The sequence below is a fragment of the Ananas comosus genome, linkage group 9, assembly GCF_001540865.1.
Source record: "Ananas comosus cultivar F153 linkage group 9, ASM154086v1, whole genome shotgun sequence".
NCBI classification, from domain to species: Eukaryota; Viridiplantae; Streptophyta; class Magnoliopsida; order Poales; family Bromeliaceae; genus Ananas; species Ananas comosus.
This window is the reverse complement of record NC_033629.1, coordinates 7,390,307-7,407,537: the sequence shown is the minus strand read 5'-3', so window position 1 is coordinate 7,407,537 and position 17,231 is coordinate 7,390,307. Positions and strand designations below refer to the sequence as shown.

Below are 17,231 nucleotides of genomic sequence, written 5' to 3'. Positions count from 1 at the left end.
TTTCATATGGCCTTGCAGAAGCCGATACATTATCTACAGTCAGGTTTCTCTTTTATTTTTTGAAGGGACTGGTCATGGTGTTGGTGCTGCGCTAAATGTCCATGAGGGCCCACAAAGTATAAGCTTCCGTTTTGGAAATTTGACAGCTTTGCAAAACGGTATGATTGTAAGCAATGAACCTGGCTATTACGAAGACCATTCATTTGGTATTCGCATTGAGGTTAGCTTTATATATATATATATTTTTTACACTTGTAGTCTGTCTGGATTGTGTTACATGGTTTTACACATAGGAAAAGATAATGCAGCTCTACATGGATTATATCTTCATCAGAAAGAAGCAAATACAGATGATAAGTTCTATTACTGATTCCACTGCCTATACATGATAATTTTATCCTTAACTTTCTTATTGGTACCTTTCCTCTGATTTAGGTTAATTTTGTTCAATCAATTGGTTTGCCAATAAGGAAAACCATATGTTTTTTTTTTGTAAGTAGGAAACTTATGAAGAAAATTTTTGCTCAGTGGATAGATAAGCTTGAAAATTTACCCTCTTATTTTGTGGCAAGAATTTGAAATGTGTTAGAAGACAAAACCTTGAAGATAGAAAATGGTCTATTGCATTGAAACATATTGAGTTGTTTGCTAGCTATATGGCTGAACTTGTGGTGAGGTAGACGTCAAATACAAAATTTTCAATTTATTGATAAGAACACAAGTTCAGTTTTGTTAAATACCTAACTTGTGATTCTATCAAGCAAGTTAGGCTCTCTTTTTGGCCTATAAGTGGAGGAGAAATTCTAGAAAACAAAGACTATTTGGAATATGGGAGGGTAATAAACAAAGAGAGATCAAGAGAGAAGGAAAGATGAGGAAATTGATGTTGGTTTGTTTAGTACTAGTTAAGATGGAAGTGGCAATGTCACATTTGGAGAGAACAATATTATAGAATCTGAGCCTGATCCTACCTAATTTCGGAGGTGCCACGTTTAGTTCAGACCTTGTTAGTTCATTGGGTCAGGTAGGTTGCTTGGAGCCCTGAGTATTTTAGGTTACTGTTTGATCAGGGTGTTTCTCTCAATGGCATTGTCACTATATTCGTGACTCGCTGGGAGTAACTCTGATTAAACATGTGTGGGAAAATTGTTTCATACTGTTTGGACATGTTTAGGGCTGGCACGACCCACATTACCCAAGTTGATTCAGGCCAAGGGTAGGCCCGGCCCAACATGCTTACAAATCTGGGTTGGGCTGTGCCGGCCCGTTTTCTTAGAGGAGAAGGCCTGGCCCGGCCCCTGGCCCACCCGTGTCGGGCCGAGCCGGGCTTCATGCCAGCCCGGTAATAGTCTAATAGGTATTTTCCCTCTATTTATTCTCAATCGTCCTTTTTTGTACTTTTTTAAAATTATTTTTTAAGAAAAAGAGTTTAAATTATAATCTTTTGACTTATAGTTTTTAATTTACACAATTATATCCAACCTTTTTAAAACTCTTTTAAAAATTTTATAAATTAAAAAAAACTAAAACACAAAAAATAAATTTAACTTTTTAATGTAAAATTAATATTAGTTTTTTTCATAATTTTTTATTATTTGAAAAGAAATTGATATTCGAAAAAAAATTACAAAAAATATATAAAAGTTGAATTAATCATATTATATAATTACATTAGAGAAAAGTACAAAAATTTAAAAAATCAAAAATATATTTAAAATAAAATGGTATTGTTTATACAACTAATTAGCAACAATAGAGAAAAAAATCCAACATAATTTTTTTCTTCATTACATCATTTTTTTACTTAAAAAAAAGGCATCTACTGAAGAGAGGTACCAAATAAAAAAGAAGATGCGCAACGACTAATAGGCAATAGCGAGGAGATCAGGGCGATTGCACTAACAAGTGTTGGTATATTTTTAGGTAGTTGATTCTATTTCATCTGAAGATGTAAACTCATGACCTTCTTTATCTTGTACTAGTGTAGGGACCCACGTGATGCGACGGATAAATTTTTGTTGGAGTAGAATATCTCGAATTAGTAAGATCCGTACATAATCGTGCTCCCGAAATTGGGATCTACACCAATTGATCGATGAAATCAAACTCGATTAGGGATTGGTCTTCGTACCTATCAATATGTTTGATCTTGATCACTTCTTCTCCCTCTTCGATTAATCCTTCACGATCTTAAGAGAGACTGGGGAGGGAAAGGCTAAGAAAGGGAAAATGGTCCCGCTCCCTGTCGTGTTTCCGGTCTCGATCTCAGTTGCACCACCACTGCGCTGAGGGGAGTGGGGTGAGAGAAGGGGGAGAGAACTTGTAAGGAGTATAGGTAAAAGAGGAGTGGGATTTCAATTAGATTTTGATGAGTCTAGGAGAAAAGCACGGAACAGACGGAATGGAGAACCACAAAGTCTCTGAAAATTCTCTTCTATCGAATAGACCAAAGGAAAAATGACACGATCTTTAAAAGAAGGCAAGTTCAAGAAAAGGAGACGAGTAATAAAGGAAGTGGGCCCCGTAGCCAATAGTTAAGGTAAGTTTGCCACGTGGACAAAATTATGGAGATTAATAAGAGTTTATAGATTTTTAATTCTGCAGCTCGCCAATCTTTTAAGCAGACTAAAACCTCAATCGCATCCTCCTTAAGCCCGGTTCTATAATCATCTAATATTCTTCCACCTGCATTACAAGCAGACTTGGATGCTACTGTTGAAACCTGCACAGTTAGTAGATCACGTGTCATGGCAGAAAGCACAAGATCTGTACTTTCATGTGTTTTTCAGCAGGCTAAAATATCTAATTTATCCTTTTCATTTTCATTAAAAAGATTTGAAAAATTGGCTTGCAAGTAAAACTGAAGTTCATTAAAGGTGCACTAAAATCCGTTTGTTTTTGTTTTCTTAATAAAGATAAAGTCATATTTTTACTAGTTTTACCACTGCTAGTCTGCTACGACCGCTGTTGCTTTGTAACTGTGAAGAATATGGTCGCTTACTACCTGAAGCAGTTGCATAAACACTACACATTTCACATAAAGTACTATTTAATATTTGAAAAATATTTACCCTATTTGAATAATTTGTTGAATTAGTTTCTAAATATTCATTATATTGTGTAAGAGCAATTTCTACTCCATTTAATTTAATTCTAGAATCCATTGCAGAGGCAAAAGAGGTACAATAGGAATTTCTTCGCAATATTCTTTAAATTTAGATTTCATCATAAAAACAATTTGACCTAAAAGAGGAGAATTCTTATATTCAGCACAATGACTACTCATAAGTAAAATTTGATTAAGAAAATAGCATGAAGTAAGATAATACACACCTGACAAAAGTTTGGTTGACTTATAGAATGGTTGCAAAAAAGTCATAAGAATTTGTTCAATGTTTCATTCTTCATTAGTTATGGGATTATGCTGCATTTTCTCATTACCAAAAATAGATAAAACATTTCTATACTCATAACAATATTGCAATATTTTATATGTGGAATTCCATCGGTATTGAATATCAATAGTAAATTTTTTATACTTTGGCCTAATTGTCTACATCAAGAATTAAAGTGCCGTGGCACGGGATCGTGCCGGAAACTTGCCAGGACGGCCTAGTACGGTGCATGCCGAGCGGGCCGTGCTGATGCGTGCCGATCAAAAAAATATGTGTGCTGACACGTAATGGCATGAAATATTTATTTTCTTTAGGAACAAAATATGCCGATTATTTATTATGTATTTTTAATCAAATCTTTTGAAATTTGTTGAGAAAATTACCTACTAATTTCAAGAATAGAGGGTTTTGAGTTATGCCATCGGCACGGGGGCTGTATCGTGCCGATATCTTGCCGGCACGAAACGACACGATGGATACGGCCCATGCCGATGGGCACTTTAATCCTTGGTTATACATTTGCAAAATATTTTCAATAGCCTGAGCAATTTGAATATCAGTATGGGGAAACTCAAGTTCTTGAAAACCAATAATTCGTTTTTGTAATATCCAATTAGAATCAATCCAATGTGTAGTAATACATATAAAACTACGTTCATTTCTTGATGTCCAAATATCGAAAGTGAGTGAAATTTTTGACTTCAAATTTTCTAAAATTGAAATCAAATTTTGTCTATATTCAAGAAATGCTTTTATTGAGTCTTTGCGACTAGTATTTCTAGAAGTTTTTTTTATATGCATGATTCAAAGCTGTTTTCATATAGTGTTCAAAATATGGACATTCGGCAAATGTATATGGTTGACAAACCAACCTAGGTAAATCCATGGAAAATTTCAGCTCCTACAATATATAATGTAAGTTCTCTTCTATTATGTTTATGAGAATATTGAAATGTACTAACTCCACTTGAAGTAAAAGCAAGTTGTATTTTTTCGTCTCTTTACCTTCTTTTACCTGATGTTTCTGAATATGTCTGTTAAGGTGACCTGTTCCGCCGGAATTATCACAAGAATAATAAACACCACATATAGTACAAACAGCTTGCATGCCTTGTCCTTCAATTTCTTTGATATTGAAGTACTTCCATACTTCGCTTGTTTTTCGTTTAGACCTTTTTTTTAGAACTTGCGTCTAAATTTGATTTAGGTTGCGAGCCGTCGTCACCTTGTGTAGGACCACCAGTTCCAGTTTCTGATTGATTACTAACATAATATTCAAGAGTATAATCAGTGCAAAAAAAATCTACACGAGAAAATTCACCCGACATTGTTATAAAAAATAAACACAATAATACTAAAAATAATTAAATGAAAATATTAAAAAAATAAAAAAATAAAAAATAAGACATTAATTATTGTGTTGAAATTGAAATTGTGTGGTGAGATTGTGGAGAGACTTCGTAAAAAAAATTATTGGAAAATATTAAAAATATTTGGAAAGTAAACTTGAGAGTTTAGAGAAAATACTTAGATTGAAAGTTGAAGAGTAGAATTAGTGTTTGTAGAAGAAAATGAATGAAGAGTTTTTGGTGTGATGAATTTGGATGTTTGTAGTAGTATTTATAGATGTAAAAAATGGTTTTAATTTTTTTAATAAATATAAAAATATTTTTTAACTTTTGACTAAAATGCCCTCTCTAACAGTCAATATTTTGAATGTTAGTGAGGGCATTGTGGTCATTTTGAGCAAAGAAATATTTTTTTTTTATTTTTTACCTTTTTTAAAAAAAATAATAAAAAAGTATTTTTTCAAAAAAAAAGAGCACCCAACGGCTATTGAGCTGTTGGGCCCACTGTCCAAGGGTCTACCAGACCCTTGGATAGTTGGACTTGGTCACTTAGTAAAGGCCCTAAAGGGCTGCTGGGCAGGCCTAGCTTATATAGGCTTGGCTTTGTTAGGCCTAGGGCCTTATAAGTACCTAGCTCGTGCCGTGCTGGGCTGCGGGCTGACCTTCCAAGCCCGACATGGGCTGTGTTGTGCCGGGCCTACGGGCTGCAGAAGCTCGGCCCAGCATGGCCCGTGGAGCCCGGCCCGGCACTGGTGCTACAATAGTCGTGCCGGGCCAGCCGCACGGCCCGTTTTACACCCCTAGACATGTTCAATGAAGACCATGTAGCAGCATGTGAACTGGGAGCAATAATTCAAGTGTACATTAGGTGCACCAGGGGGAGAGGGAAGGTTGAAAGAAGATTAGAAATAGAGTAGTTAGATATGATGATTGCTTTAGCGATGGAAGATTGTAGAGATTGGGATGAAGAGTAAAATTGAAACAATATGAAATAATTGGGAATTCTAACATGATAAATAATTGGAAATTCTTACATGTTTTTGGTGGTACTATTTGTGGTTACATATAGTGTTGGTTGGTGGCGTGTGGCCAACAAACAGCTTGATATCATTTCAAATATCCTTTGTTGACTTTTAATTTATTGTCTTTGAATTTGGGAGTGTTTTTCATTCATGTGATTTGTTCAAAATATAGTACAAGGCTTGTCGATATGCCAGCATGCAAAACCTTCTATTTACATTCATGCTGTTTGCAACTATTTTAGCTTCTAGGAAGATGTCATATGTTCATTAACCCTTTCACTAATATCAATCATATAGGTTTCCTTTACTGTTACAATTCTGGTTCTGCAAGTTTCTTGGAATACTCGCTTTACATATAAGCAACATTAATGAAGATCTAATTCTGGCTTTAATTGGTTTTGAGCAAACTTGTCAACTTAGCCACGAATATCTGTATGTCTTTACTACACTAAAGATGATTCATTTTCTTTGTTTGTTTTTTTATTTTTTCATTTGTTTTTCTTGATCTTTTCAGAATCTTCTTCTTGTAAAAGAGGTGGATCTGCCAAATTCTTATGGTGGCATCGGATTTCTTGGTTTTGAGAAGCTCACTTTTGTCCCAATTCAGGTATGCTATGACTTCTGTTACTCATCCTTTGCCATGTGCATACTTCATTGTAATTCATCGCAAGATTCAGTTTTTAGTGAATCTCTACAGTTTATTTCATTGTAATTAAACATTGAGAAGATTGAAGGCTTTTTCCTCAAAAAATTTGAGTCATAGGTTTTGCTTGAAGTAGCTTGGTTAGTCAACACATGTTTCCGAGGGAGATAGCATATTTTTCATAGACCTTGCAATCATACCCATTCAGATATTGTTATCATTGGCGTAGTGCTCTCTTATGAACCTTTTTTTCCTTTTGTTTTTGCTTATATACACCGTAGTTCGATTCAAGCTTATATTTGGCGAATCAAACCTGATGCTGGTACAGATTATGCCACATGACAAGTTGCTTCATTGTAAATCTATAAACTAATCATTTTGAGATATTTATATTTAGGCATATTAAGTTTTTCATCTTGATGCATTTCGCTTGTATAATGTTTGGATCTGGTGGTGTCAGTTCAAGTCCTATAAACAACCTCTCGAGTAACAGTCAGGTTATGTGTATCGTCCTGGGACCTCACATTTGCATTGACCTAATGCAAGGAGAGGTCCGTATTGTCAAAAACTGTTCTTTCTGAGGTTGAAGTCCTTAGAAAGCTCTTACTTTCACAACTTTCATGCTTCTTTTCATATGGAGTAAGTTTTGCTTTCAAAGTGACCATGTTTGAACAAAATAACACGGCATATATTGTGTAACATGACAGAAAAAATGAAGTCCCGCATTGTTCTGTTATTGACTATCATAAATTCCCTTGTTACGATGTCAAGTTTGCACGAGGGACAAGAAAATTCCAACACTAAGGCCTTGTTTGGTGTTGTTATCCTTTTTTTTTTCAAACAAAAATTCTATGTGGTTTGATGTGTTGGCGGATGGAGTTTCATAACCTTGGCATCATTGGCTAACTTGCAATGCAACCTAGCAGGATATCAAAAGGCATTTTTTTTCAAATAAAGATATAGGAGAGAAAACAAGCTACTACTAACTTTTAGTTTTTGTTTCCAAGCAAACCACCTTAGAGGTATGGGCTGCAACCACTTTACCATCCAATCAAACACTCTGTTACATAGAATTTGTGCATATAAAAAGCACAAATGATAACAATACCAAACAAGGCATATATATTTGCTTTCTTAGTTCTCTGTGACAGTTGAATGATGTTACACTGGTCTTAAAAGCAATCTTTAGTATGTGGGTGCCAGATTTACAAAGTTCTGAACTCCATGGCAAACCTTAAGTTATTGTAAGCTTCGAGACTGCAGCATACTGTGTGCCACGTGCCTATGTAATAATGGATCAACTAACCTTGTTCTATAGACGATCACTCTCTTGCTAGCTGACTCTCTTTTCCCAAACTTTTTTTACTTTTTATTAAACCAAGTCCTTGGCATTTTTATTTGGATTTTTATGTGATCTAATCATATTATAATCAGTAACTAGTGAAAGTGATTGATTAATGGCAAAATGTGGTAGCTCTTGTGAAATAGGAAATAGCTAATCAGAATGATGTAGCATTTTCGTCATCATTAAATTCCTGAATTTTTTCTGTTTCTGCACTATCATAGTTTAATTCTTCCTTTTTGGGTTCACTAATTATTTGTTCTTATATACTATTACCTTGCAGAGTAAACTAATTGATACATCCCTGCTGTCTCCTATGGAGATCAAGTGGGTAAATGATTATCATTCGCAAGTTTGGGAAAAGGTCAGTTACCATATCCTGAATACGGGTTAGGGCTTTTTCTGTGTGTTTGTGTTTGGTGGGTGGGCTGGAATTTGGAGTATTATTGTTATGTATTAATGCCTTGTTTGGTAATGTGGTGGCTAAAAGCATCAATTTTATACCGTGGAAGACTCAAAAAATTTAAAAGCGCTTTCAATCTTTTTTTTATATTATAAAATTATAGTTGCAACCAACACCGGAGAAGCATGTCAGTATATTTTCTCTGGTGACGATTGCAACTGTAATTTTAAGGTATTAGAGGAGGGAAGATTGTAAGTGCTTTTAAATATTTTGGGCCTTTTGTAGTATAAAAATATTGCTTTTAGTCACCACATTATCAAACTACGCCTATGAAGGTTTATATACCTCATTTCTGTGATTTAAAAGTTCTCTCATAAAAGATAAATCTCAGAATCATCTTCTGCATTCGTGTGAGAACTCATTAACACCTCACCATAGAACTCTGTAAGCTCAAGGGAGGAAAAAACAAAGTAAAGTCGTACGAAATATCTGAACTTCTTATTTTGTTCAGAAAAAGTTTGGTAACTGGAAACCTAAATCAATTCATTGAAACGAAGGATCGAGTTGCTGATGGCGCGAAGCCATGCCAGTTTGGCTTTAGCATGGCATATGCTGCTGGTAGTCACCATGGTGGCATCAATACAGCTCTCTATGCTATTTTGGAAACGGCAGCAGTGGCCAGATGATCTGATGCTTGTGATGCGATGCATTTTGTGTCGTAGGAGTACCAAACAGAAGCATCTCTTATTTTCCGTTAAAATTGATAATACGATTTGTTAAATTTTATCTTTATAACTAAATGATCCAGAAAAGCGTTGTAATGCTTAAAGATCTTTTATCTATGCATTAATCATTGTTCAAAAATAAAGGAACATAAAGCATTAATGCTATATACTTGATACTAGTTAAGGGACCCGCACAATGCTGCGGGTAGTTATTTTAAAATTTAATTTTAAAAATTAGTTATAAAAATTAATTTCAGAATAATTATGGAATATTACGGACAAATTACGAAATAATTTTAAATGGTGCTATAAGTATATATATGCGCATGTCTAAGGAGTTGAGAAATAATAAATGGTGAAATAAGTACATCAAAAATTTTTCGTAAGCATGGTAGTCCCCCATTAGTTAGTAAAATAATTTTTAGTAGGTATCGTAGTACTCCAGTAGTTAGTGAATGAGAAGAGAAATTATTGCTTGTGATTCTCGCAATTAAAGTTCATCAAATATAAAATTAACTTAAGTTGCGTTAAATTTTTTTTTTTTATTTTTTAATATACAATTTATATGTGAATGCTCAACATTATAAAATTAACATTTATATCTAATACCAATAGTTAAAATTATTTAACATTTATTTATATATTTTATATTTTATAAAAATAAATAGTAAATTATATAATAAATTATTATATAATAATATATTTATATAAAAATAAAATACTATATATAATATATATATATATATTTATAAATNTATATATATATATATATGTATATATTTCTTTATATATATATTATATATATATAAAGAATGAGAGGGAGGTCCACCGAGGGAGGTCCACCGTGGACCTCCCTCTCATGTGGTCCACGAGGCCACTTCTGCCTCGTGGACCCCGTGAACACCCTATCACGGTGAGCCCCGATTTTTTTCGGCTCCGCCCATGGCCCGCGCCGCGCCGCCCCATGCCGAGCCCTCGCGCGCCCGGCCGCGCCCCGCGCCGTGCCCCACGTCGGCTCACGGCCATGCTAGCGCTCGCGTCGCGCCCGCTCCCGCTCGCAGCTTCGCCCAGCGCCTGCCTCGCACTGCACTCGCGCCCGGCGCGCGCCCACTCCTGCTCGCGGCTCTGCCTGCGCCAGCGCCCGCGGCCGCCTGCGCCAGCGCCCGCAGCCACCCGCGCCTAGTCCCCGCGCCTCGCCCTCCTCGCGACACGTGTGCAGTTATTGAGGAATAATATATAGTTACTAGTTAAGGGACCCGCGCGATGCTGTAGTTATTTTAAAATTTAATTTTGAAAATTAGTTAAAAAAATTAATTTTAGAATTTAAATGGTGCAATAAGTACATCAAAAAATTTTAGTACGCATAGTAGTCACCCATTAGTTAGTGAAATAATTTTAGTAGGTATCGTAGTCCGCTAGTAGTTAGTGAATGAGAAGAGAAATCATTATTTGTGATTCTTGCAATTAATTTTCGTCAAATATAAAATTAACTTAAGCTGTATCATTTTTTTTTATTTTTTAATATACAATTTATATGTGAATGCTCAATATTATAAAAATAATATTTATATCCAATATCAGTAGTCTAAATTATTTAACATTTATTTATATATTTTATATTTTATAAAAATAAATAGTAAATTATATAATAATATATCTATATACAAATAAAATACTATATATAATAAATAAATATATATTTATAAAATAAAATTATATATATAATAAATATATATATATATATTTATAAATAAAATTANCGTGCCCCACGTCGGCTCACGGCCATGCTAGCGCTCGCGTCGCGCCCGCTCCCGCTCGCGGCTTCGCCCAGCGCCCGCCTCGCACCGCACTCGCGCCCGGCGCGCGCCCACTCCCGCTCGCGGCTCTGCCTGCGCCAGCGCCCGCGGCCCCCCGCGCCTAGTGCCCGCGCCTCGCCCTCCTCGCGACACGTGTGCAGTTATTGAGGAATAATATATAGTTATAGATGTGCCAAGGAATGCAAAACATTCCTGCTATATACATGATGTGTATCTTTGTATGTGTTTTGTGTTACCTGCTGGAAAACATAACTTGGGTAATATTCCTTACCTGTTAATAATGTGACGGTGGAAGAGAAAAATACTGTGCATACCTCTTATCCATTTCATTGACCTGATGACTAAATCTATTTGTACCTCCCAAATGACAGGTTTCACCTTTGGTGAACGTCGCTGTGCGGGACTGGCTTTGGAGGAACACCAGGTCTCTTCCGTAAATGCTTCTCGTGACTGTTAATTCACTCCGGTGTACAGAAGTATTAAATCACCATTATAAACATATTGGATTTCACAGGAAATTGGGAATGTTTGTGATATTTTTCTATACTTTGATTGGTTTACCTGATTAAAAAAAAAGGTTGTTAAGCATTTGCCGCAAAAATCAGATTCCATTGGCATGTATTGTAAACTACTGCTTGAAAATTGAATATCTCTCAAGTTATTCTAGATGCTAATGCATCTATACAGGATTTTTTTTTTTTTTAAACCTCCCTTTGGTTTTCTGAGGGAACTTTGTTGGTACAGTCATGCTGCGTGTTGGACGCTGAAGAGCCGGGGAAAGATGAGAACCCAATTGATGAGTACTTGCCTGATCTTGTCCATATCGATGTTTGCAAGACCAATTAAGCAACAAAGGTATAAAAATGAGTTGTTTAGAATTTCATTCTTTGGAAAACAGGTTTCAGTACCTTTGGATTTTTATTGATTGCTGGAGAAAACAACGCTCAACTTATTCGCATTTGTTTTGTGTTGTAACTACTCGAGCATGCACAGTTGCAGCATATCTCTACCTCCCGCCCTGTCTTCCTTGGCAGGTGGGGACAGATTCGAAGTGTGTTGATTTTTATTGTATTTTTTTTCGCTTTTATTAACTGCTCCACCCTTGATGGGTCAAGGTGGGAGCAGGTTTTGTGCAGATCAGGATGGATCAAGAAAATGATGGGGTTTCAGCCTCTCGTGTTATTTTTTTAGCGGATTGGGATAGATTTCGAATGATTTTTTGTTCTTATATTTGGCCCTCACTTAAGAGTCTCATTCAGAGAAGATTGGGGCGGAAAGCTCTATCAACCCGAATTCTTGTCCCAGCGTTTGTTTTTCTTAGTAAGTGGGGAAAGATTCAAAGTGTGTTAATTTTTATTTTATTTTTTGTCTTTATTTATCGCTCCACTCAAGACAGATCAAGGTGGGAGCAAACTTTGTTTGGATCCGGGTGGAACAAAGAAAATGAAGGGTTTCACTCTATAGGATGGTGCTAGCTGAATTGAAGGAGCTAAGGGCACAGTTATAGGATCTGTTGGACAAAGGTTTTATTAGACCGAGCATATCACCTTGGGGAGCGCGGGTTTTGTTCGTTAAGAAGAAAGACGGATCTTTTCGCTTATGTGTGGATTATCATATGATTAATAAAGTTACAATAAAAAATAAGTATCCGTTGTCAAGGATTGACGACTTGTTCGACCAACTGCAAGGATCAAAGGTGTATTCTAAGATCGATTTGCAGTCGGGTTATCACCAGCTTAAGATCAAGCCTGAGGATGTGTCAAGCCTGAGGTGGTGTTCAGTGATGACATTTTGATGTATTCTCAAAATGATAAGGAGCATGAACATCATTTGAGACAAGTGTTGCAAGTACTTTGGAAAAAGAAGTTTTTTGCTAAGTTGAAAAAGTGTGAAATTTGGCTCTGCGAAGTAGCATTCTTGGGACATGTGATTTCAGAAGCAGGTATAGCCGTGGATCCTAAGAAGATTGAAGCAATCAAATATTGGCCTAGACCGACTAGTGTTGCCGAGATTTGGAGTTTTCTCGGTCTAGCTGGTTACTACTGGAGGTTTGTTGAGGGATTTGCTCAATTATCTACTCCCCTCATGCGGCTTACACATAAAGACACCAAGTTTGTGTGGAATGATATATGTGAAAGAAGCTTCCAATAGTTGAAAGAACAGTTGACAACCGCTCCGATCTTGGCATTATCGGTTGCTGGAGTAGGGCATGTGATTTATAGTGATGCTTCGCTTAATGGATTGGGATGCGTTTTGATGCAGAACGGAAGGGTGATTGCATATGCTTCCCGTTAACTAAAGGATTATGAAAAGAACTACCCTACACATGATTTGAAATTGGCAGCCGTAGTTTTGCATTAAAGTTATGGCGTCACTACTTTTATGGTGAGCGGTGTGAAGTGTATACTGATCATAAGAGCCTGAAATATCTTTTCACCCAAAAGGAGTTGAACTTGAGATAACACAAATGGTTGGAGCTACTCAAGGATTATGATCTGACTATTCTCTATCACCCGGAAAAAGCGAATGTGGTGGCGGATGCCGTAAGTTGTAAATCGACGAAAAATTTGGCAATGTTAGTTGTATCGCAGTCACCGTTGATACAGGGGATGAAACAGTTGGACTTGAAAATAGTAGTGCCTGACACGGCTTTGCAGTTAATGTCTTTGGTGGTGCAACCTACTTTGATGGAAAGGATCAAAGAAAAGCAAGTTAATGATGTAGAATTGCAGAGGATTCGATCCAGATTTATTGATGGACACGCCAACGACTTTCATGTGGATGATCAAGGTTTGGTGCGATTCCGCAATTGAATTTGTGTGCCGACAAAGGCAAGGATTAAATAGAGAATTTTAATAGAAGCTCATCGTGCACCCTATACTCAACACCCAGGAGGTACAAAGATGTAACATATCACTTTCCCGTAAGTCGTGCCGAGTTCCGTCGAAATGAGTGGAACGCGGAAGGGAGTGAGCTACTATAGGCTAGAAGTGCATTGGAGCCTATTTGTAGAGTATTGAGGGACCCGAGAGAGTGAAACTGCAATCCTGGAGAATTTTCAGAATTTTTACTCTTGGGGACCGGTCCTTTGGGTGAGAGACCGGTTCCCGAACGTTGATTAGCCGAGCAGAGGAAAAAATCGGCTAAGTCCTGGAAATTGAGCTCTTGGGAACCGGTCCTTCGGCGGGAGACCGGTCCCGGGAGACGGGTTGCGTCAGGGGGAGACCGATCCCTTGTTGCGCAGAGTGCAAGATAGCTCTCGGGAATCGGTCCCTGAAAGGAGAGATCGGTCCCCGAGCCCGAAATTGCCCAGTGAGGGCTGTTTGCAAAGATGAAAAATTGAGGGGTTTAAATGCAAATATGGCATGAGAGGGGTTATATGGGCTAGGGCATGAGTGAGAGCTCATTTGCTCTCACTCTTACACCAACACCTTTCCCTCTCTCTCTCTAAAATCCTTCTTTTCTCTCTCTCTCTCTCTCTAGGGCTTGGACCAAGAGGGGATTTAGAGGAGCAAGCTTGGAGAAGGAGCTCTCCAAGGTGAAGAGCAAGCTAGGCGAGGCTTTTGAAGGAAAGCTTTGGACTCCAAAGGTGAGTTCTCATGAGTTTTGAGCTAGGGTTTGGATTTTTCCTTCTAGTATACTTCTAGGAGATGGATTAGAGTATTTTCCCCAAGTTTCTCATGAGTAGGGACCATGTTGGGGAAGATAACTTTGTACAAGGACCTATATTTAGGGTTTTGTAATTTTGAGGTTCAAACTTGAATTTGATCTCATTTTAACCTAATTGGTAGGTCTACGAACGCATTGGTGCGCTCGGTTCGGCGATACGACGAGCGTGCGCAAAGATATTGGAAAAAGAAGCAGAAATAGTACAGATCGTCGTAGCTCGCGACGAACAAGTCTAAAAATCGTGAAATCTGAACCACGGCATCCTAGTGACACATAAAGGTGGGGGGTGCTATCCGGAAACACCGGATCTCTTTCTATGTCTATGTCCCTTCTTTGAGCATGTTGATATTATAACATTCTGGCATATAGGGTAATGAACGGCATGTGTTGGTTGTAACAATTATCTGCATAAGATTATTGTAATGATATAGAACCGTGTGAATAAAGATAGCGAAAGACCCTATATGCATGTGAATGTGAGAAATGACTGTGACCGTAGTAAACAAAGGCGACATTGACATTAGTGACTCAATTGGCATCGAAAAGAGAATAGTTAAATAAGGTTGAACCTAAGTGACATCATGTGTATTGTGGCATCAGGACCGCTATGACATTGGCAAATGATAGTATGAATAGGTATTAACCATTCATCAGCGTTGAGACAGTGAGAATTGTGATAGGCTGGCCATACCTCCTCAAATTTGAGGATGGGATCATACTCACATGTATTGGTTCCGGCTTGTGAGAGGTCGCTCCTCCACGAGCGGTGTACTCCGGAGAAGAAAAGCACCACAGGTAGACGTGCCCGGCGAAGATCCTTCGGGCGGTAGTGCCTTGTGCCTCCCCCGTTAGACGGGATATGTGGACTGTGAGTTGGGGTAAACTAGGAGCACCCCAGGTTGATTGGGCAAAGGCCAAAGGAAAGTGAAAAGGACATGCATGCATAATTATCATGTATTTGAATATGAATATCTATCTGTGGATTGCTTTCTTGCAGGCATTGTATTAGAAGTGCATTAGTTGGTTTGTTAATCTTCTTTATTGAAATACATATGCCTGAATTAGACCTAGTGGGCGAATCGGCGTGGTCGGCGGCCGAACCCACTGGGAACTTCGTTCTAGTTCTCATTACCACTAACCCTGCAGATCCGTACGCGAGCGGGGCGGCGGAGGATCGAGGCAAGGGGGTCGCGCCGTAGATAGCGGCCTCGGAGTTATATAGGCATACCCTACATTCGGTGTACTCAACTTTTGTATGTTGAAATAGTAAAGTGAAAATGATGTAATGTAAAGATGATGTAAATTGCCTTTTTGGTTAAAAGAAATCGTGATGTAAATGTATGTAATAGACTACTTGTGTTTGATTCAAATGTAATCAAATGACATATATATTGGATGTTTAATTAGTTTCGATGCTTTCACTGTGGTTGTTGTTTGCCCTCGTGTAAACCTTGTATATTCCGCAATTCTCTTTTGGCTTGCTTGTAATATACTTGTTGTTGGAGCCTTGGGCGGACAGGGGAGGTAATGTCCGTTCGGCGTCTGTCATGTGCTCGAATCCGACCAAACTGGCGGAGCTCGGGGCGTGACAGATATGGTGGTATCAGAGCAATGTGAAAGCAAAAGTCTAGAATGGACTTAGGGACCTTAGGATTGGAGACCTTAGGAATCAGGACGCGTATAACGTGGACTTGGATAGGCGAAGGCTAATTGATTGGGTTATGAGTAGAACTTCTCTAAATGGAAATAGAGATGGATTCAAGGGAACGTCTGTTTTCTTTTTGAGGTATTATGTGGGGCGGACGACTACATAATGCCGAGAGTAGAAAATGGACGTGCTTGATTGCTTTCGCTTGATTGGGTTGTTATTTGGAACGAGTAAAAGTTTCGAGTGTCGAGTATTAACGTGTGCGTTTCGTTTCAGGACAGATGTCACCGAGACGCTATACCCGTCGGTCCGCTCCGGCATCGCCTGATGAGGTGCCAGAGCAGGTTGGATCTGATGAAGTTCGCGAGTTGCGGGCCCAAGTAGCAGCTTTGGTTGGGGCTATGCGATAGCAAGGGGAGCAGATAGGACGGCTCTATGAATTGGTGGCTCGACAGGCGGCGGCGGCTGCACCTGTACCTCAGGACCCGCCTGCACCTGTCGCACCTACGCCGATGGCGGCGGCACCGGTGATGGTTATTCCTCCGATAGCTTCAGGTTCTTCGGCTCCTATTCCGGAGGTACTTGAAGCCGAGCAGGAGCTGTCGTTGGCGGTGTTGACGGCCTTCAAACGGTTTAACCCTCCGACCTTTTTGGGTGATGTGAAAGACCCATGGCTGATGAAGGCGTGGCTTTCTGCGATGGAGGCGTTGTTCGAGGATATCTACACCCTCGAGTCGTTTAGAGTCCACGACGAGTGCCTAGCTTGTCCGGTTCAAATCGGCGACTGGATTATGCCGGTGGATTTGCTAGTGCTTAAGCAGATATGGGGATTTGATGTCATCTTGGGAGTTAATTGGCTCTCCAAATACTATGCCAGCATCGACTGTGACAGTAGGGTGATCACTTTTCGTGAGCCTGGTCAAGTAGAGTTTGAGTATCGGGAGTGTAAAGGCGCGCTTTGTTGCGACTATATCGACGGTGAGGGCGAAAAAGATGATCAAGGGTGGTTGCAAAGCTTACTTGGCGACCATCGTGGACCCTCAAAAGGGCCACCCAGAGTTGGGGAACATTTGGGTGGTGTGTGAGTACCCGGACGTGTTTCCGGTGGAGCTACCGGGACTACCACCGGATCGGGAAGTCGAGTTTGTTATTGACTTGATTCCCGGTGCGGCGCCAGTTTCAAAGGCTCCGTATAGGATGGCACCGGTGGAGCTTAAA

At 38.6% G+C, this 17,231-nt stretch overlaps 1 protein-coding gene across 10 annotated transcripts in view; it reads left to right on the top strand.

Moving 5' to 3' along the window:
* The window catches only part of LOC109715705 (probable Xaa-Pro aminopeptidase P), a 47,103-nt gene that overhangs the window by 18,418 nt on the left and 11,454 nt on the right, over positions 1-17,231 (top strand). For 8 of the 10 annotated variants that reach the window (XM_020240828.1, XM_020240829.1, XM_020240830.1 and 5 more), the window contains 5 exons: positions 66-220; positions 6,281-6,373; positions 8,035-8,115; positions 11,068-11,120; positions 11,441-11,551. In XM_020240828.1, the coding sequence (XP_020096417.1) occupies positions 66-220; positions 6,281-6,373; positions 8,035-8,115; positions 11,068-11,120; positions 11,441-11,551 (493 nt within the window). Of the gene's footprint in view, positions 1-65; positions 221-6,280; positions 6,374-8,034; positions 8,116-11,067; positions 11,121-11,440; positions 11,552-11,811; positions 11,903-15,511; positions 15,772-17,231 lie in introns of those variants that run through there. The other 2 variants (XM_020240835.1, XM_020240836.1) reach the window with 2 other exon arrangements.